This window comes from Pavona decussata, unplaced genomic scaffold (genome assembly GCF_977016875.1).
Source record: "Pavona decussata unplaced genomic scaffold, jaPavDecu1.1 SCAFFOLD_130, whole genome shotgun sequence".
Classification (NCBI taxonomy): domain Eukaryota; kingdom Metazoa; phylum Cnidaria; class Anthozoa; order Scleractinia; family Agariciidae; genus Pavona; species Pavona decussata.
This window is the reverse complement of record NW_028145544.1, coordinates 960,004-982,782: the sequence shown is the minus strand read 5'-3', so window position 1 is coordinate 982,782 and position 22,779 is coordinate 960,004. Positions and strand designations below refer to the sequence as shown.

Here is a 22,779-nt window from a genome sequence, read left to right as displayed (position 1 = left end):
CAAGAGACATGAATAAAACGCTTCTTTCCCTACGATGTCTTAGGGTGACTTGCCAGCCTTAACATCAATGTGATCATCCTGTTACTAAAATGTGTCTTCCACGTGGCATGTTTAAGACAAAATGGCTGAAAAAGAGAGGAAAAAAACAGCCGACAGCGGTACCTCTGGACGCTTTGACGGAGCGTTGTACCATGACAAATGTACCACGAGATTTCGGCCCGCGGTTCGCTTATGCCAGCCGGAGATGGTTCCGCGAAACTTTCCGATACCTTGTCCCCGACAAGACAGTGAGGGAGGGATAAGTCGGCCCCTTGACCATATGAGACAGATCCCTTTCGTTGGCACCTACTGACTAAAACTGAGATTCAACCATGTATATATATGATGATGTTGTCATTTTGTCTTCCCTGTGGTACGTTTTGAGGTTTGAGCATGCGCGTGCTAAAACGACCTGTAGTCTTGGAGGTACCGCTAGTCTTGGACTCCTTTTACCTTATTTCATTCTCACAATTTTTATTGCCGTTTTCCCGAAAACGATTACTCCTTCAATGGATTGTTGACTCTGTGAAAGCCATTGCTATTTTTCTGTTTTTGGCTATTAAGTCAACACTTATTACTGTGCCATGCAATGAAAATGTGCCACGTTTGTTACTACAACAACTCAGATGCTACATTTCGCCTCTTGATGTCTGGTGGCATCAATCCTAACCCTGGACCGGTTTCTGCTTCGACTGCTGGTAAGATCAATTGCCTCGTGATAAATACCAGAAGCTTTTAAAAAAAGTTATCACAAAGACAGCACAACAAATCCACAATCCGTGTGTAACCTCCGCTTCCAGGACCTGGTGTACGCAGAAAACTCTGACGTTATATGCGTCAATGAGACATGGTTGAACCAAAATATCAGCAACTCTGAAATATTGCATTCTGGCTTTACAATATTTAGGAGAAGTCGGTCTGATCGAGGTGGTGGTGGAGTTCTTATCGCAATCAAAACAGCCTCCCTCAAACCTGTCAAAGAATTTAAACTTGAATCGGAAGCCGAGCTGCAACAGCTTGAGATCATTTTTGCCGAAATTACTACGCTTATTGATCAAAGAATTTTATTCTGTTTTTGCTATAGGTCACCCAATGGAGACCCAAGTTAAATGGATGTATCCGATAATTTACTGCATGAAGTTTGTGACCAGTTCGACAATATGGTAATTTCGGTGGATTTTAATTTGCCAAACATCTTCTGGGACTCCATTCACAGCGTACCGGGTGTTAATTGAAACCCCTCACGAACACCTCTTGACACAACTCAATAAAAAACGCACTTGTGGCAACAACATACTTGACCTTGTAATCACGAGCATGTCGAAGCGTGTCAATGTAACCGACACTGGTTGTTTCCAAAAGATACTGGTTTTTTTTTACAGACCACAGCGTCATTATTTTCCAGTTTAAAACTTTCATAAAAGCCCTATCAAAAACCCTGAGATTTGTCTACGATTATGCAAAAGGCGACTTTGAGGGTCTGCGCCCAGGGGGGGGGGGGGGGGGGGACTCCCTTATGTGACCTTAACGGGGACGTGTGGCCCGATAGGGTATGGTTTTCAGGGTGTTTTGTCTTGAACGGGGTATCTATTTCATTACTTTCTGTCTTAAACAGGATATCGCTACATGACCTAATTGGCTTAAACAGGATAAGCTTAGATGTCTGTTTATTGGGCTTTTGAAGAACGAAGCATATTTCAGTGAAGTAAACGTAATCTGCAAAGGACCGCCAATGGACGCTATTGTTATTCATTGTTATTTCAGTTATTTATTGATTGTCAATGCATTAAAATACAGTAAGAAACTGATGTATTCTTATTTCATTCTAGTCTTAAACAGGGTATGATTTTGGGTTAAATGTCTTAGATAGGGTCTGAAAATTGTGAATTCTGTCTTAAACGGGATAGGGAAATCATAGAATAGTGTCTTGAACAGGGTCAGGGTTTGAACGCCCGGGCCGCACCTCCCTACCAAAGCATCTGTTGAGTACCCCCCCCCCCCCCCCCCTCCCCGGGGTTCTCTCCCCGGGGTTCTGCGTACGACTCTGTCAGCAATTAACCTCTCTTCGATCATAGCCAATGACGATATAAATACCGACTAGCATCAATGGAAAGACACGTTTCTTGTAGCGGTGTCTGTCTATATACAGACCAAGAGGCTTAAGAGACGGAAGCCCATACCTTGGATGTCTGGTGCCATACTTAATTTGATCAAGAAAAAGGAATCTATAAGACAAAAGCTGAAATTATCTCCCTCGAGCCACCAAAGGGAGAAGTTAAAAAAAACTTGCGCAAAACAGTTAAGCGAATGCTGCAGCACACTGAGCCGTGATGAGTTTCTTGGTTCGGTCGAGTCCGACCTCAACACAAACCTAAAGCGTTTTGGTCTATATTGAAGCTGAATTCCAAATCGCATACAACTCCTGATTGAGTCTCGACGCCAATATCAGCCAGTGCATTCGCCGACCCAGGTAATCGTATCTGGAAGCGCTGCCAATGCACTACCCTCTCCTGATATGTCGGAAATAACGCTCACGGCAAGCGAAGTCCAATCCGTGCTCGAAGCCCTTGATGTCACGAAAGCCACAGGACCTGATAAAATCTCAGCGAAACTTATTAAGAAAAAAGCCTCTGCAATTGCACCATCTCTTTGTAAGCTGTTTAACAAGTCATTAAGCACTGATTCTTTCCCGCAGAACTGGAAGAAAGCTAACGTTGTTCCTGTTTTTAAAAAGGGTGAGGTTGAGTGCACAAAGAATTATAGGCCCATCTCCTTACCGTCACTGGTAATCAAAGTCTTGGAAGGATGTGTGTTTAACACTTCAAAGATAGACTGCACGAGGTGGTAAGAGATTGTCAACATGGATTCATTAGTGAGAAATCATACACTTCCTACCTTTAGGAAGTTTTGGATCACGTGGTTTCCCTACTAGACGACGGAAAACAGGTGGACATGATCTATATGGAAATGTCTAAGGCCTTCGATAAGGTGAACTATGGCTGCCTGCTGCAAAAGTTGCCGCACGAGTTCGGATTTGGAGGCAGCGTCTTGCAGTGGTTTAGCTCTTACCTGATGGGTCGCTACCAACGTGTAACAGTGCTGGGTGAAATCTCTGATCCTCTGCCTGTCAGCTCCGGAGTACCTCGGGGCTCCATTTTAGGTCCGATGTTATTTCTCATTTATGTAAATAACTTGCCCGATTAGGTCCTGACGAGCTATGTTTTGCCGATGACACAAAGATATATAAACAAAAAGTCTCAGAAAGATGCTGCGTGCCTACAAGCTGACTTTCTTGCTGGCTAGTTGACAGTCATCACACTTGCAGCTGGCTGAGATTTTCATTTTTTAAAAGTATTGCTCGCTGGCAGTGAAAGCGAGTATTTTTTTTCCCAGGAACGTTAAATAGTAACCAAGATCGACGTAGGGACACTCAGCTAGTGTTAAGTGCAACATACGATTTATGTTCTCTAAAAGTGTCGTTGGGTACTGCTGATTTAGCCTCGTTCACACTTGGGCAATAAACATAAACTCAAGTGTGAACCTAAATACAACCATAAGCATCACATTCGGAAAGATTGAGCGGGATAATTGTTTTATTATTCAACATATTGATAACAAAGCATAGTTTTACTGCAGAAAAGCTGAAGACGATCTTTATTTTGCCATTTTTCTCCCCGACACACGAAATTACGTATATCGCAGGATATCTGTTGACTTCGGACAACGAATATTCAGTGCACCATGAACACATTTGGACAGTGTTACAGTGTGTTGAATAATAATTACGCGTGACTTATCCCGTTACACAACAGTTTTTCGCATGCGTGCTAAAAACATTTTTGCACGTCAGTAAATGACCCCTCGACAACGAAACTTTACATAAACACGAAATAACGTAATCAGTCGAGAATCACGTAAACGGAAAAACCACGTCGAATTTTGTCGTGTCTTATCTGTTTCAGTTTAAGACTTCCGTTTGAAACTGTCTTTTTGCTATGACGTCACTATGGAAACCGATCAATTCACACCCATGTTAGTGAGGCAGTGACTAATTCATAATCGAACTTACAATCTTTTCATGAATTCCGGCACAGCAAAATTAAGGTAACAGATTTCTAGTTCCTTTCCACCTTTTTCACTGAGGGAGCTTTTAATTGCTGTAATTTATAACGCAATAAGGAAGCACGGGTTTGAAAATCGTAACAGAGCATTAGTTAATTGAAATTCAATCTGAATGTGCCTGTAAGCGCGACTGCCCGTTCGTCACGCGAATTTGTCCCTTCGAAAAGTGCGTGTGTTAATTGGCGCGTATGCTTGGGTCTTGTAATCATGAGTAGATTCAGCCCCGTGTTAACAACTAGAAGCGCTTTCTTCTCTTACTCTAAGCGCCACACATAAAGTCTAAGGCATTGCATGGGTCAAAATTTATACACGAGAAGATGCCGCGGAATGGGGCTTGACCGATCGATCAAGAGAACTGCGGCGTCAGATAAGGGTATCACGCAGCTTGTTCAAAAGTGTATTAACCCTATAGCTAATCCACGATAAACAGGTAACCGTGGTTTTCATCTCTCTCATCACTAAAAAAGTCTAACTCATAACAATTAAGGGACAGTTGAGTTCGAAGGCCGACTAAACTAATCCAGGGTTAGAGTGAACTCTGATTCCAGTTCAGTTACTAATCAACAATATTCTTGCAAAAAACGTTTTGTGCCTCAGTTTAGCCTTAAACCATTCCTTATCATTAGATTAAAATAAGCTTTATAAAACATTTTAACGAGTAAGATGAAAATCGCGGTCAGTTAACTTTAAATCGTGGATTAGCGTTAATTGGCTTTTGAACAACCCACCCCAACATTGTAGGCCCTGATGTTTGGACATGGCGGCGCGTAAAAAGATTGTGTTGTAAATATTTCCCCAGAAACAAAAACATTTTTTTTGCGGGGGGGACGGGGTAGGTTTCGTTTGGGACCGAGGTCCAAACCCTTACCGTTTTGTATACCATTTTTGATAGAAAAGGCACCCTTTGATATACCTTCCATAGATAATAGCACCCCTTTCACATACCTACAGTAGAAACACTACATCTCTTTGCGGTTGGTCTGTTCGAGATATTTGGAAACGACAATGAAGTAATAGACGATAAGACTTCTCCTTATGCCAGTAAAAAGTAAAAACAAAAAGTTGGATGATAAACTGAAAAATACATGTATAAAACTTAACCGATACTTCGGTTTGGAAATTACAGTTTTCCCTACACTATGTTGTCAACTCGTGAACTGAATCCTTCCCCTTTTAAATACCTCCCCTCCCCTTGAAGTCCATTATAGGAAGTGCCCCCTCTCCCCGGCAGATATTCAAAAGCAGTTTGTTTACAAGGTGACGTATGGTGACATATCTGTTTACGTGCGCGGTCATTTTAAACGGCTCAATTAAAGTTATATATCTTGTTTTCGGAGCCAAGTTTCTGAATTAACTCGGCATTGAATAATGTTATAGTCCAGCATGTCGAGATTCAACAGTCAATTAAACAGCCCTTTCTTGCAGTGAAGGCTATGACCTAACAACGCAGCATCATTACTTTAACCGGTGTGCGGTGTGAATTTGTCCACAAGAAATGTTATCTTTTCGAAGGTGGAAAGTTCTTTTGTTCCTACTCGTGTTAGCAGCCATTATCATTGGCATGGGTCTTCTGATCGCCATGTTTGGTCCTGGCAACAAAAACCTAAAGCACTCGGAGAAAGAAGCTTTGGATGGGCCAACCGTCGTAATCAATGGCGGTAAGCTGACTTTTGTGTTGTTGTATTAGATTAAAATTGCCTAAATCCGACTGTAACAAGGTCTGAATCCGCTTGGACTAACTTAATTCCTCCATGCGGTCTTGATTTCTACTGACTTCTTAGAGATACACTAATGAAAACGGCATCCGCACAGCTGAAACTGAGACCTGAGAGAACCCGAACGTTGTATAGTACTGACTAGTGGCTAGCTAGTCTCTGGTTTAACGCTTTCCAGTCCATCTTTATACGCTAGCGATCTTTATATACACTATTTCAATTTTTTTTTGTCTTCAGTAACATTTTTTTGTTACTCTGCATGTTAGCTGGCTTCAAGTTCTTAGTTTGCAACGCATTTGCATGTAATGATCGCGTGATTTTTAATAGCTACAGCAGCTAATGTTTTGCCCACTGCACGCAAGCAGATCGCTACAGTATTACAATTATTGCTCTTCACATTTTCCTCTGTGTTCCTTTTAAATATTAATTATTGCTATTAAAATCAATCAGTTAAATTTCATTTCCAAATCAGGGTCGAGCATAAAGAAGACACTTTACTTTTGAATGGGGCTGGGTGCTGATGCCAGGGCCTTTTATAACGTTCTACACATAGTGCTTATAATGACGGGCTTCTTGTTTAGTAAACACATTGGTAGACACTGTTCTGTTTACTATTTCATGGAGATCTCTGTCCGTTGAACTGCGTGTGCCTTCCAGACCGTGATACATTCTCAATTGCCTGATCGATGGTAGCAGTCAACATTCGTGTTGCAGCTTCTGCTCTAGCGATACTCTCAGGTGGACCATGAACTAAGGCTTTTCCAAGAGCGTCATAGCAAGGTTCAAGGGTTTTATTGGCCGGCTTCGATGGGTATTCAACAGATACCTTTACTTTTGTCTCATTACGAACGGTAGTCTTGGCCGGCTTTGCTAACGGTGTTGAGGTCAACAAAGGAAGAAACGAAGACAGCTGTGATTCAGCAGCGATGGCAGGTGCTTGTAAATGTCCAAAAGCATTGTAAACTAAATGGTAGGGCTTCTGAAGTGCTTCAGTTGGAGTATAACTGAAAAAAGTACAAGTGGTAGGCGCTTGAGAGCCAAAGTTTAGAGATTTTGACGCCCCATTAGTTGTCGTCGAACTCGTTGAAGTACTCGCTGAAACAGTGTCTGAATCCTTTCGTAACCTCTTCACTCTTGCTGATTCCACGTTACAATCAAAACTGCATCTGAGTTCCGTTTTCAAGTCAGTTATATTTTACTCTAGCTTTTCGAGTTTGAGAAGACGTTTATAGCATGGGTTTGTGCACACAAACAAGTCATTCGCGAACTAGAAACGTCGATAGATAGCGCAGAATTGATCAACTTTGGAAGATCGTGAGCTGTTTTCCCGAAAATTTTTATCCTTTCTTTGACAAGAGGAGTGCGATTACATAAATAACATCGAAGGTCACCATTAACAAGCTTTTTTGGCGTATTATTAAACCTCCATAAGAAATCGACATGGAATACCTAGGTTTCCATAAATTTGTACAATCTTTTCGCGGGTGAACTGCAAAAAACTGAAGCTCTTGGGGCAACGCTTCTTACAAGTGTACATAACAATTTCTTGTTTGCTTGATCAAATGTTGATGTTGTTCTTGTATGAAATTGGAAAATATTTGTTATCAATTTTTCTTCCCGGCATTTGAGATGTATAATTATATAAAAGCATCATGGGTGCAATACCCAATCAGATGGGAGACTGGCTGTCATGTACCCAACCAGAAGTGAAATTTGACACTATTATACTCCTCAAATGTGGGGAGAAAATTTATAACAAACTATTTGTTTTCAATTTCCACACAAGAACATCAAGCAAATAAAAAAATTCTCTCATTTTCACTAATGCCAAAATAACAAAAGGCTATCTTAAAAGTACTATAGGTCAATTTCATCCCGAGCCCTTCAATTGCAAAGTCACAATAAAAGCCAGCAGGAAGTTAAAAGGTGTCAAAAACTCCTACGACAGCAACAACACGACATGATAAACAGTAAACAATATTGAAGGGCTGAGTGCAAAAAGAGCCTGTATGGAATATTAAAGGGGAAGTATCATGGAGTTTTTGACCTCGTTTGTTAAAAATGGTGAAATAAGACCTTCACTTTGCTACAAAATAATTCTAGAACAACGAGAGGAGAGAAATCAACTCAATTCTTTACAGGAGCAACTCATACTCTGTTCTAGCGCATTTTGGAAACAAAAATACGAAAACTTGAAAAACATTAGCCTAACATTTTTCAAGTTTCAATCATTTCGACCAACTCTGCCTCTGGCCAGAGGCACTAATTGACAGTTTTATTGCACTGGGGTGATAATTTATAACAAAACTAGATAATTAGTTTTTTTGTTTCTGTTGTCAGAATGACATCAAATTTTCGTGATACTTCCCCTTTAAACTAATTTTACAAGTTTCACGTTTTTTTGGCCTGAATTCAGCTTTCTCTTCTTGTTGCTTAGACCAACACATCTGCGTTATAACTGTCCAGTGACCTTGTGACCCATTTTAATGACAAAAGGAATCTACTTCATGCAAAATACTCCAAATGTTGCTGAAATGGAGTGATTGTTTGATAATCATTTACTTTTCTCGCTGCAAAAAACCCAAATGAGAACTGGAATGATTTCATGTGAAAAATACTAAATATATTTTATCAGCAACTTCATTCGGCTGACAATTTGTTAAAATACTTATGTAACAAAATACTTGAAATTCTAAAATCCTGGTGTTTGGATAGAATATTGGTTGTTATTCCTTGTGATTCCATTTGCTTGCTGCAAAAACATAATCCTGGTCGTTGTTTTTTTTACCTTATAGAAGCAATTCTGCTAAAACCGTGCCAACAGAAGCAAATTTTCTTTTCTAAAATGAACACGAAGAGCCAATAAAGGCAAATTTAACCATTGCAAAAGTCTCTAAATTTTGATGAAATATCCCTACATCCAAACACATATGACAGCAATGCGAATATTGGCAATCAATGACTCAAATCAAAATTATTAGCTCATTTTTAGGTCGTGATGTCACTGGACAGTGACTGATGCAGATGTGTCCCAGTGACATGTGTAACCAGAGGAGACAGTGGAGATTTAGACTACACACCTTTATGAAGTAAAAATGCTATGAACCATTCGTGACCCCTCTTGTAAAACAGTGGTTAAAAGGTGACTCAAGAAGACAGTGTCTTAACATGTTTAAACAAAAACATTTAAACATTCGGAAACATTTTCTTATGGTGTTTAAACATGTTTTTAACGTGATTAAACACCCAGTTCAAAATGTGCTGTGTTTAATTCGGAAATTTATAATGGTATTCATTTCAAATTTAAATTCAAGTTGATTATTATGCAAAGAAATTAATTCCGGGGTGCTGTTACGGACTGTTACAACAAAATCAGACAGTTAGATAACTTCTTTCACACAATGCAAATTTGGCTGTGTCTGAGAAATAGAATATGCATTCACATTCAAAACTCACGCTACGGTTGATTCTTCGAGTTCACCTTCAAGCCCAGGCGTTAAGGTGGTCAGTTTTCATTCTAACAGCAACAAGAAACATTTTAATGCGCTACAACTTACAATTTGCACATCTTGAACAAATAGCAGAGAAACAGTCATATAGTATTACTCTTTTGGCAGCTGAGAGATTCCATTTATTACAAGCCGAGATCAAAATGTCCGCTTGAGATTGGCAAACCAGTATTCATTTTTTTATTGCGTTAATAGTAGTAATAGAACTGTACTATTTGATCTTTTTGCCAGTTTTTCAGTAGTCTTGTAGCTAGTAGCTCACTTTCATTCAGATGCGGGTTTCTCTGGGGATCCAGTTGAGGGTAATCTTTAATGTGGAATGCCAACGTCACAATGTACGCACTTGTTAGCATCTGAATTCCCGCAATCGCATCAATCATATTTATTGTGTGGTTCCAGAAAATATCCATACCCCCACCATGGATTGAGCTTTGCGTTTAATTTGAACACACAATTGCAAGAAGGCTGTGTTCCAATATTAAGGTTACCCTATAACTTCAGAGGTGTCTCGCGTATTAAACGCGTGAGAATTATTGGTTGTTTAGGACTGTGTGCGACATGTCATTGGTGTGTTTCGTCACGTCTGTTTGTACCAAGAGGGTGCAATGTTTAAGCTTTGTTGATTAAATGAGCTTCACGAGCCTTTCTAACTGAGTCACGTTTGCTGCGTATAAGTTCAAGCGGGATTAGGGGGACGTCGTTGATTGAGTGGTCAGGTGCGACAAAGCTAAAACATTGAACCCTCTTGGTATAAATAGACATGACGAAACACGCCAATGACATGTAAAACATTAAACAAATATATTTCAATTATTCTAGCCGTTGGGATCAGTCTGCCGTCAATATTTCGTATGAGCCATTATACCACGGCCGAGAAATAGCGACCATTAAATTGTTTTATGGTCGGGAAGATATAGAGGATATTACATGGCCGCGCGGAGATACGAAATTCCTCTTTGAGTGTTGAAAAATATTTCACGAGTGAGCGCAGCAAACGAGTGAAATATTTTTCAACATGAGAAGAGAAATTTCGCCGTATCTCCAAGCGACCATGTATTTTTCTTTTTATAATATAAAATCCTCACAATACAGCAAAATATGCTTTGTTCTTTATTTCAAAAACTAAGGTTTGAAATTGAATATAATAAGCTTACAGTCAGTTGTTTATTTGTATCAATCGTAAACCAGGCCGAGTTATGTCAAGACTAAGCGAAAAGGCCACAAATGAATCTAAATAAATAGAAAACGGATAAACAGGTAGGTCCCTGGTATAAACTAATGGCATATTAAATATGGTTGGGAATTTGGCTTACAGTAACAAGTAAATCTGAATATACCGTCCTAGCTTTCATCGCTGCTTTCAACTACCCTCACACAACTCGACGTCGTACGCAGTTTTCCCACTGTTTTCCTCTTTGTATTCGGATTTTCTTGTTCTTCTACGAATTCGATCAGTTTCGTATCTGTGATCTCGACAAATCTGCTTGAGCTTGTCTCCATTTTAGAATAAACTTTACTTCGACTCGCGAAAAGACCAACTCAAAAACTCCCAAAATACTTAACGACAGCCAACGGCGGAAACCCTTCGGAAAACCACAAGTGCTTGACAGCGCGCGAAAATACTGCGAGCTGATTGGTCAAAAATGATATTACACATGTGTGGATAAAAATGATATCGCCACTGGCGGGATAGCGTCTTTATCGATTTGCTACCACTCGATATACCACTAAATTTTATATAATAAAATGAGTTCACATATGCAACTTATACGGAGAGATATACCCCGGACGTTAAATGACTCCGATGTATAAGGACTGTGTAATGGTTAATACATGTTTGACACCGTATAGTCAGGGATATACTAGTGTATACTGAAAACTGAATATCCTGCGATTTCACATTTCTTGGCATAGGTCTGGTATATATATGCTATCAGTTTACTTGACACTAATACGTCATGCCACTCGTGGCTTGAGTTGGGTCGTCTGTACTTCCGTATACGACTTTGTGATTCATAAACATTTCTGCTTTTTCCAGCCGTTTGAAGATCACAAATCGGCATTTAGTCTTAATTTAAAGCCTCAGCGAAATCGCTATCGATGATCAGGCCGGAGTTTGCGAGTAAAGAAGCTTTTAGTGTCTTTGAAGGCAATAGCCATGTCCCAGAAATCAGTCGAGGACACAAGAAGTGGTATTTTCGAAGGTGGCAAGTTCTTCTGTTCTTCCTCGTGTTAGCAGTAATTGTCATTGTGATGGGTCTACTGATCGCCATGTTTGGTCCTGGAAACCCAAACCTGGAGTACTCGGCGAAACGAGGTAAGGATGCAACGACCGTCGCGATCAATGGAGCGGGTAGTCTTGTTCACATTATTTCCGTAGCGACCGATGTTTGTGTTGTTGCGTTATAAATGCGACTGTCAAAAAGATTGAAAAGGGCCCAGCTAACTCAATTCTTTTCGATTCTTTTCAAAACGTGTGCTCCGTGTGTTCTTGAATTTTTTTTAATTATGAATTTCGTGTTCTTAGAATGTAATACCCTGGGTTCAGAGATTATTTTAATTATTTTGCTCGGTTTGAGTTTTTACACAACTAGCCTCTGGAGCGAGGGTAAGAATATAAAATCCACAAAGTGGAAACTGACCGCATAACTCAGCTATCTATTGCTAGCTCAGAAAACCGACAAAACACAAAGTGTTTATGTGCACTCTGTTTAGCCAATATTCCTGTCTCAGCTGGTTGAAGTGGAACCACTGAAATTTTTCCGCAACAAGCAGACAGCTTTCGCAGTTAGTAAATCTGTGACGGTAGGTTTTTCCACTCTAAGGGAACGGGAACGTTTCGGGCTATTCTGAACTTCAACGGGAGAACTTCTGTGACAAATTCTTGGGGAAGATTAACTCAAGGAGAGATCGCTTGCGAGAAAGGGCCGTCACTCCCTCAAGGTACCAAGATCTAGTCGCAACTGGATGTAGAATTAACAGCGACAACTGCACTTTTGGTTCCAACAGCAGTTTATTCTCGAAGGACGAACTGACAAAAGTTCGTCCAACAGCAAAGGTTGTAAACATGTAATCACTGCTGTAATCACCGATGTAATCTCTTAGCGCTACATACAGAGTTGTATATATATGATTTGTACAAGTATCCTGTGAATACTTGGATACGTGTGAATGTGAAAAGTAATTACAGAGGGCGCGGCAGTACCTTGAATAACGCGTAAACGTAAACGTAGCAAATGAGTTTTCCGAAGTGTCAGTGCACGGCTCGTGCCGCGTAATTATCGTCATTACAGTTCACAAAGAATCTCACTTAGTTTGGTATTCATAACCAAAAGGTTGAGCTATAAATACACAGAGCGGAACAGGATCCGTAAAGGCTTAAAGATAAACGGCAAACTAACTAGAGACTAAAGCCGACTAAGTTTAAATTAAGATAGTTACAAAGCACGCACCTCAAGCAAATTTCTGTAAATTTACTCTTCGAGTGCTTGAATGCTACATAAACATCTGCATAAACACTTAAAGCAAACCAAAACAGTTGGCACTCGAACTTAATGTTTGCAGAATGGTTCTATTTTGAAACAATATTTGAAAAGTTATTTGTATCCCTTCAGACATTGAAGGGGGTCCGACCACGATAACCTCAACCCAAATCAGTGTAAAATACTTAATGGGCTCCTGCTGCAGGTCACATGACCTGTAAGTCAAGAACCAACTGTCACGCGCGTTTTAAAGTACACAGCGTCCTGCTCCATGCTCTCAAGTAGTGACAAGGTAAAATGATAGAAAATTGAAATTTCAATACGTTGTATCTTTAATTGAGTGGATTGACATATTACAGATTTTCAGTTCTGAGGTCCTTGTAGTTTTGGAAATCATCATTAGGGACCGATCGTTTATTACGTCCTGGGGGGGCAGTGGTTTTCTAAAAAATTGAGTGTATGAAAATTTTATCCCCCCCCCAAATTTTTTCAAACAAAAGTTTTACCGCCCACTACAATGACAGTTCGAAAATGTTACCCCGCCCGTGGTTGGCCTGGTGGTTGAATTGTTGAGAAGTTCCTGGGCACAACGCTTGGTTACATGCGGAAATCGCTAGCTCTCTGAATCTGAACTGGCAAGAGAAACAATCAGAAGTTAGGCGAAATTCAAGTAAGAAAACGTACCTTAGAAAATCTCTTGAATGTCTTGATAATAACGATGTTTTGTTATTGCTGGAGTCTATTCTTCACTCGTCAAAAGAAGGTACACAGAAGGTCAAAGCAGCTCGGGGTTTGAGAGCAGTACAGGAGTATTTGATGTATGGATTTGGATATATAGATTTTGAAGAAGCCTACCATCTCTATTCGTCTTTTAGTTAATTTTTTTGCCCAGATAAACAAGCCTTCAGAGATAAACTGATTTATGAAATACACGGTTTGCATGTCTGTCATTACTCAACCTATTACGTGCAAGATCTTTGTCGCTCTGAAGAATAGTAGCGATATGGAGAAGTTTCTAGTCGATTTTACCAACTCTATGATTGATGAGAATGATTGCTAAATACATTTAGTTGGTACCTTTTGTATGTCTTAAAATTTTACCCCCCTCACTTTTCGTACAAGGTAAAAAATTACCCCCCAAAAAAGAGCTCGTTTAAAAAAATTACCCCCCCCCCTCAAAAACCACCCCCCCTCCCCACCAAGGACGTTATAAATGATCGGTCCCTTAAGCATCCCAAAGTACTAAAATTAAATTTTCGCACCAATTTGTTTTACCTCATTTCCTGGCCCTTGCCAAAATTCGAAACTTTGAAAAACTAAAAAAAAAAAACAAAAAAAATAGGATTTAGAGAATAAAGAAATCAATTCTGGTCGTAAAATTTCAAGTTCATAAATCAAAGTTTAAATTAAAAATTACTTGAATGAAGGAGAGGTCTCGCGAAGGGAATTGCTCTCCCCGGCGATCGATACCGTCGCGTTATTCTCTTGTTTAAGTTCTATTCTATGACTTCTACCGTAAATCCTTGAATTACGGACCCCCCCCCCCCCAAAAAAAAAAAAATAATAATAATAATAAACCCCCTCCTTTGGCTACAATTTGGCCATTGGCCATACAACTGTATGATAAAACGTTCCAAAGCTCTAGTCTGTGTTACCCTACTGCAAGGGTACCGAACGATAGACAACAACAACAACAACAACAATAGTGGTCGCGGCTTCTCCGGGTCCACCCAAGGGCCCACCATAGCTTTGGCGAAATGAGGGATAGTGCTTCAATCAATTAATCAATCAATCAATCAATCAATCAATCAATCAATCAATCAATCAATCAATCAATCCAGCAAAAGCCTTAAAGTTAGATATTACAATCGAACTAATGAGTAACACATTACTTATTGGTCGACTAAGGTCATGTGTTCGATATACCGCTATATGATTGGCTATATCTACCCCTTATACTACTATCACTTGAAAGTTAACAGTTTCTTTGAATACCAGGTGCTACCTCCAGTGACGATACTGCAATAACAGGAGAGCCTGCCACCGAAACAGTCGAACCAACTAAACAAACCTCCGGCAAGAGTGCTTCAACAACAGGAGAGCCTGGCACCGGAACAGCCGAACCAACTAAGCCACAATCCACAAGCCGGCCCTCAGAGTCATCTCCAAGAACACAGCCAACCACTCCACCAGATGACAAAACTCCCTTGAAATGTGAAGTAGCTATAGTGGGCGGAGGTAAGATAAGATTGGCGACAGCCCCCGTTTGTTGCGTGTGCCTAAGTTTACCGTTGAGTTTGTTCCACCCTCCTTTGAATAACAGACGGAGTGGAATCTGAACTTATGCTCTTCCTAGTAATTGCTTTTTGGAACTCAGCGTAAGCACAGAAAAAAAAGGATTATGAAGGGTTACGGAAGATTCGTCATGAGAATCAAGTCTGGTAGAAGACACACTATCAAGGCTATTTTTGTAAAGTTAAGTCTACCATGTGACTGTCTCCTCAGCAGAGGCTCTTTCACAAAAAGGAGCGAGAAGTCGGAAATTAGATAGTAAAAACAACGGAAATGCATGGAGCACAAGGGGGCGCGGGGACGACGAGAAGAGCTCTCTTTCTTCTCCGTTCCCATCACCCCCCCCCCCTCCCCACACACACACACACACACACACCCTGCTGCTCGTTAGTCCCCTTTCCCCAGTCCCTTATTTGTCTCGCCCGATCCCGAAAGAGTCAAAGAGGAGAGAGATTTCGAGATATCTTCTGCTTACTTTGCTATGGTCAATGTGCATCTTGTCTGTTGCGTTGACCACGGCGAAAGGGCCTCAAGTTCTACAAATGTAACTTATCCAGCCGTTCATGTTTTCTGCTCCGATACAAATTGCCTTCCATGGGTCTGTTAGGTTCCAAGCGTAAAGCTCAAGTGGATGTTTTTACACATGGCCACGGCACTTGTAATATTTTGTTAAAACTAGTGTCTGGTAAATGTTAAAAAAGAGAAGACCTTCGAAACCCTTCACTGGAACACTTCAAACATACTCCGATCCATACGGCTTGAAGAAAGGCAAGTAGCAAGGGTACATAAAGACTAACTCAGACTACAAAATGCACAGGACCTTAAAGTCATAAAAAATCAGTCGAAAACACTGAAAATGGTGTAATTTTAGCACTGATTGTGTTTTATCAATTCTCAGGAACTGCTGGTCTGCTCTTGGCGTATGCGCTCCAAAAACAAACAAAAGAAACAAACGTTTGCATTTTTGAGAAAGAAAATCGTCTTGGAGGAAAAATCTTGGATCATCGTTTCGCCGAAGCTCCAAATGTCACAGTAGGTTAGTTTGTAGCACTAAAAATGACTGTTTCATTTTGAAACAAGTACCGTATTTTCTCGATTAAACGCCGGACCCCGATTAAACGCCGGCTTCGTATAAACGCCGGGTCAAAACTGTCGATTTTTAAATGAACGCCTGGTGCGTTTAATCGGGGCCCCGGCGTTTGATTGCGGTCGGCCGGCGTTTATTAGGGGCCGAGGTCACAAGGACCTGTTACTTAACAATTAGACGGCGAGCTCGAGGTTTCTATCGGCTGATAGTTGGCGAGGGGCGAAGCCCCGAGCCAACTATCAAAAGGCGATAGAAACCGAGAGCGAGCCGTCTAATTGTTTTAGCATACCTCAGTGATCGATCTATGAAGCAAAAAAATCTTTATATTTCATAAATTTTGATATATTTGTGTAATGATGCATGCTAAATCGCGCGCGCTCTGACAAACTGCCGTCTATCGACCGATAGACGGCACCTGTGTAGCCAATCAGATTGCGCGTTACGCGATAGTCGGTCACTAAGGTATGCTAAAAGTAAATAGTACCCTTCTTAAATGGCACTGTTACGGCATGCCAAGTACGGTATGCTGTTTTGGTATTTTAATAAGCATTCAAAGGAAAAATACCGGCGTAATATAAATGGGATAGCTGCTGCACAGCGAAATAAAATATAGCAATGTATCCGTGTTCGTGTTGTAGTATTGACGCACTTTCTTTCTTGTGTTGTAGTGCTCACTGTCGTTTGAATCACGAGGATCCCTCCAAACTGTCCCTAGGTTTCCGAGGATCGGTAGTAATAAATCAACCAGGAAAAATGGCTGAAAATCGCATTTCATTAATAAACCCCGAACCCCGATTAAACGCTGGCCTCGAAATAACGCCGGGTCAAAACTGCCGAATTTTAGATAAACGCCGGGGACGTTTAATCGAGAAAATACGGTATAAGGGAAGTAAAAATGGAGCAGCAAGCTCTTCGTTATTAAGTATAGCACAATAGCGCAAATTAGAGAGGTTGTATCAAAATTTAGCGAAAGTATTTGAGGTTAAAAATAAAAGGAAACAGCATGTTTAATTTCAATGCAGTTGTGTTCGTGGAACATAGAAAAGGATAGATCGTTTATTGTTTGAGAAAAATGCTTGTTCCCAGAAAATATTTTTTGTCAACAACATAGAAAACCAACATAGCTAAAGGGTGGTTCATTGATGTTGAAAAAAAAAAAAGCAGAATTGAAACATGTTGATCAGTTTCCTATTTGTTCAAGAACAGGGCTGTAAGCTGTTTTCGCCTTCATTTCAGGTCTCGGGGAGTGGAATCGACTCGGACTCGGTTATGGTCTAAGGTAACACATGAACCAGTATATCAGTAACATCTAATCGCATGCAGCAAGAGAACATTCTCTGGTAGTCTCGGACATAAAACATTTTCTTGTCTCACAGGCGGTCAAACGCGATATGTCCCCACTTCTCTCGTTATCGTTGCTTTTCTTTTTGAAGTTGTTTCGTTTCCTATTCTAGGGCGGCTACTCGTACGTTGTTATGTATGGTGGTGACGGCAAAGTTTTAAAGAGTTTTTGTCCCCAGCAAAGGAAAAATACCTCTAAGGTGTAGACGGAATCACAAGATTACTAATGTAGCGGTTTATACTCAATGCTAACGACGACCAAATCGTCTGTGATTGAACGCATAGTACTGACAAAAGCGAGAATCCATTGTCCGTCTTAAAAGAAGTTTTGCCTGTGTTTTTCCGCTGCCGTTGGTGTAAAAAAAACTGAAAATAGAAAGCACGATTCTTAAAGCCGGAGTGAAGTTGCTAGTACTTTAATCAGAAATGATCATGTCCTGTACCGAGAAATATTTCATCTCTCCCACAAGCCGACAGTCAATATCCCTTGTACTTGTTTTGTATTTTCAGCGATACTTTGGGCGAGCTCGGCCTCGCTAATCGTCCTTCGTGGATGCCGGAAGTCAGTCGTGTTGAGGCTCGCGGTGTGTATGCAAAGGATTTCGACTCACTGGAACTGAAGGCTTTTCCCACGCTCTCAGACAACCCGCTAATGAGCAATGCGACAATTCAAAAAACTGCACGAGATCTCCAAAACAAAAATGCAAACAACTTCTCTACAGCAGGGACATTTCTGTCCGGCTATTTGTCGCCAGAAGGAGCTAAGCTGATGGAAGATGTATATGGCTTTAAAGGCGGCTATATGGAAGCGATAAATCCAAAGAGTTATAAGAAGTATCTTGGAGAAAGAGTTGACGAAGACGCAGTTGAAGATGATGATAGGCCTCCCAGAGGCATGTCTGAGATGATTGAACAGCTCGACCTAAAAGTGCGATATTTTAATGGCACGATATTTCTTCAGGAAGCAGTGACCTCAATCAGCAAGAAAGGAGACAAGTTTGTTCTTCTGACAACGAACTTTACTGTTGAAGCAAAGAAAACAGTCCTTGCAGTAGAGCCCCCAGCTCTTAAAAAGTTATCAGGCGACGTCATTCAAAGCATCACCAGTCATGATATCTTCAAGTCCATTGTAAGTGTGCCCGCATTCTCTGGTGCAGCGGTTTATCCAACTGCATGGTGGAATGATTCCGTTGCTGCACAGAAGAATAATTCCCTTGAGCCTTTGCAGCAGTTTATTTCCAGTAGTTACTGTCTTGGAATCACAATGCCTTACAGGTAAGTGCTTCTTTAATATTTACCCTAATAAGTGATGTAGAAGAGAGCAAAAAAGCCGGTGTTTTCTTTTCCTCCGGACAGTAGCCCATTAAGAGGAGCCTCCATATGCACTATATCCTTGAGTCAACCTTTGCGCGTATCTTTTTATTTTTAGAGCTGCTTCTCCTGCAGGGAGCTTCAATTTCCCTCGAAAATCTGTTGCCGCTAACGTCTGCAAACAAGCGCCAAAAAGAGAAAAAAAAATGGCGGCCTAAAGCGGAGAGCGCGTTGTCCCGGTTCCTTCTCTCGTTTTCCTTTTCACTTTGTCCACAAGTCAACTTTTACAACCGAGAGAACCTGGTTCAAACTGAATAAAATTAATAGATGACGTGAACGGACGCGAGCGATGGAATGCGTCATTTGTGCTCGGTGATCGAACCTTGCTTTTTTCCTTGACTCTCTCACCCTTGAGTCTTATGTGTTTTCTATTCGCTAGTAGTTCTTACCTTGAATAAGTAATGTAAACCCTAATTGAGATTTCCAGAATGGAGCGTTGTTCCAGTGACCCGGAAAAACGTAGAACAATATCTGCAAGGTCTTTGAAGTTTCAAGTTTGCAGCGAAAACGATGGGGCTCCTGCTCGGGAACGTACGCCAAAGGAAAGTGCGAACCACTAAATGCGCAGAACTAACTTGGGGCCATTGTATGTATTTCTATTCTCGAAAGTAATCTGCTTAAGTCATGCTTATTTATGCTTTGTAATTGGTTTAAGAAACCTGTGGCCACTAACTTTCCTCAATTAAAAGTAAACCCAAAATCAATCGTGGCTTGTTCGGTAACAGTTTCTATACTTGTACAGTAATCGTGTTTTTATCTGGTTCATTATGATTTTTATATATCCCCTTATCTCTAATAAAAGTTTATTTGTTTTTGTTTGTTTGTTTGTTTCTTGTTGTTTTACAGGGGCACTGGTCCTGGTGGTAGAGCGGTGCTGCATACCGTTGCCAATAACGGAGGGTGTAGTGACATGTGGGGGAATATGTTAAAAGTCTCTAAGGACGCAGTGGACAGGAAAATGAAAAGAGCTTTGGAGTACAAGTTTCAGAGAACAATTCCTGTGGAACCTTTGGCTACTGTTTACAAATATTGGGAAGAAGGATACTGGTAAGAAGCTCATAATTAAAAATAATAAAATACGTTTTCCCGTCCCGCTCTATCCCGCGCTAGTCAGAATACACATCTCCATCCCGATACTGCTTTGTTATGGTGTGACTCGCCTCCTATCTCACCTTTTAGACTGATGTTGTCAACCTCGTTACCAGGGAAAAGGTATTGGGAACGAGGTTGTGATATTGTGGTACTTTTTTTTATTAAACGGGAACCTCCACTCTGACAACAAACTTTGACGTCAAATTGTTGGAAATATTTAAATTGTACATTTTAGTTTGAAAAGTAGAAATAACATTCAAGTGTGCTAAAAATTAGATATGATTATCCTCTGTTTTCGCTTTTAAATTTCCCGCGCGCCGCCATTTTGGATTTTAGGACGTAATAGTGAATACGGTTGCCGCTATTGTCAGTGAGCGGAAGTTCTTTTGTGTAAAACAATTGAACAACGGTATTACGACATGAAAATCCAACATGACTGTATTTTGATCTGCAGTACCACTCTGAAATAACAGGAGTTTTGCTCTTTCCTTGATGAAAATCTTTCTATATCCATCTGTAGGTATTTCCAGAAGCCTGGCTCGTCGTTTTCCTTAACGGAGATCAAGGATTGGGCCAAGAGACCGCTGACCGGAGATGACGTCTTCTTGGTTGGTAAAGCATTTCACAACTTTGGTGGATGGCTAGAAGACACCATTCAATCTGCAAATGAAGCCTTAAACGAGGGCTGGAAATTTAGGATGTCATGGCTTTGAAGCTAGTTACAAGAAGCTTTCCGTAGTTTTAGAAATAAACTTAGTATTTGTTTTTGTTTTTCCCCTTGTTTGTTTCCTGCGGTGTTCAAAATCAAACACAAGAGTCAAAAATATAAGAAGTAAAAAACAAATTACTAAAGAGAAACCTCTGCTAACAGATAGAGATAGATAGATAGGGTAACATTTGCGGTAAGGATTTCAAATCGGATCTTGTTTGCCGGGATTTCAAGTCGTGATTCGAGTTGGGGTTTAAATCAGAACAACGTGGCAAGTCCGTGCGGTAAATCACTTCCGATTTCAATGTATGTTCCGTTCTGATTGTGCCTTGTTTCGCGAAGAAATATTGTTGCCATAATGCAGCTATAACCGTGACTCGAAACTATTTCAAGATACTAACTCCAGATCCGGCTAGCGGACCAGTTTTAGTATAATATGCCTAGGAACATAACCTCAAAACCCAGACTCGAAAAGGGAAGAGCGCTTCTTGCACCCTATGGTTTCTACACATATTCTCTTAAACTCGAGAACCAAATTTCCGGAAATTTGGAATATCGTCCCAATTTGTCGGTGACATTCACGGAAAAGATTCGAATTTCCAGAGTTTTAATATCCTGGCGTACCGTAATTATTTCATGTTTCCCTGACATTTTCCCGAAAATCTCTCAACATTCGCGGAGGAATTTCCTTTGAAAGAGCCCTTGATCTTGGACACCTAAGGGTTGCAATCCTCCCTGCGTGTAAATGTATTTATCGATGTTATATTTTCAAGGGAACGTGTTTAATGTACAGAATTGGCTTATAGGTTATGAAACCGCCGACCGGTTAGCTCAGTCTGGACTACCGTGCGAGAGGTCGTGTGTTCAAACCCCGGCCGGACCAACACCCAGGGCCTTTAAATAACTGAGGAGAAAGTGCTGCCTTTGTAATTAAATCTTCAAATGGTTAGACTTTCTAGTCTTCTCGGATAAGGACAATAAACCGTAGGCCCCGTCTTACAACACTTCAATGTTCATTACCCTGTGGGACGTTAAAGAACCCAGACACTAATCGCAAAGAGTAGGGCATGGAGTTCCCGGTGTGCTGGTCTGGTCTTTGTGCTGTTTCATGATTTCATGGGTTGGGTGGGTAGGATGAGGTCGCTAATGGACATATGCTGATGTAAACCGCATTTGAATATATATATGAATTGCAACTGCGGTATATAAATGCATTACCATTACCATTACAATTGTACACAATACCCGTCAACAATTGGACAAGGACATGACAAGGGACATGAATGAAACGCTTCTTTCCCTACGATGTCTTCGGGCGACTTAATATCAATGTGATCATCCTGTTACTAAAATGTAGTCACTGTGTCTTCCACATGGCATGTTTAAGACAAAATGGCTTAAAAAAAGAGCAAAAAAAAAAACAAAAACAGCCGACAGCGGTACCTCTGGACGCTTTGCCGGAGCGTTGTACCATGACGATGCAACACGAGATTTCGGCCCGCGGTTCGCTTATGCCAGCCGGAGATGGTTCTGGGAACTTTCCGATACCTTGTCCCTGACAAGACAATGAGGGAGAGAAAAGTCGGCCCCTAGACCATATGAGACAGATCCCTTTCGTTGGCACCTCAGTTCCACCTTACTGACTTAAACTGAGATTCAGCCATGTATTTATAAGACAATGTAGTCATTTTCTCTTCCATGTGGTACGTTTTGAGGTTTGAGCATGCGCGTGCTAAAACAACCTGTAGTCAAACGACCTGTAGTCTTGGAGGTACCGCTAGTCTTGGATTCGGCTTTTGCCTTATTTCATTCTTACAATTTTTTTCCCGAAAACGATTAATCCTCGATGGATTGTTGACATTGTTAAGGGAATCAGGTCGTCACTCGAAGAGCTCTGTGAAAGCCGTTGCTATTTTTCTTTTTTTGGCTATGAAGTCAACGCTTATTACCGTGCCATGTACCATGTAATGAAAATGTGCCACGTTTGTTATTACAACAACTCAAATGCTACCTTTCGCCT

The 22,779-nt window shown here is 40.7% G+C and overlaps 1 protein-coding gene across 1 annotated transcript; it reads left to right on the top strand.

Moving 5' to 3' along the window:
• The first annotated feature begins 11,485 nt into the window (after window positions 1-11,485).
• On the top strand, window positions 11,486-20,824 carry LOC146468519 (achacin-like). The gene is made up of 7 exons (XM_085124188.1): window positions 11,486-11,702; window positions 14,866-15,105; window positions 16,058-16,195; window positions 17,483-17,525; window positions 18,098-18,862; window positions 19,805-20,005; window positions 20,571-20,824. Exons 1-7 carry the CDS (start codon window positions 11,486-11,488, stop codon window positions 20,761-20,763), a joined length of 1,797 nt encoding a protein of 598 aa, XP_084980314.1. The 3' UTR covers window positions 20,764-20,824.
• The last annotated feature ends 1,955 nt before the right edge of the window (window positions 20,825-22,779 follow it).

Bases quoted from the DNA above. Each gene is read 5' to 3' on its own strand.
- LOC146468519 (XM_085124188.1), top strand. From the start codon at position 11,486: ATGATCAGGCCGGAGTTTGCGAGTAAAGAAGCTTTTAGTGTCTTTGAA. The intron at 11,703-14,865 runs GTAAGGATGCAA...TTTGAATACCAG, and splicing joins GGAGTACTCGGCGAAACGAG to GTGCTACCTCCAGTGACGAT. The intron at 18,863-19,804 runs GTAAGTGCTTCT...GTTGTTTTACAG, and splicing joins GGAATCACAATGCCTTACAG to GGGCACTGGTCCTGGTGGTA.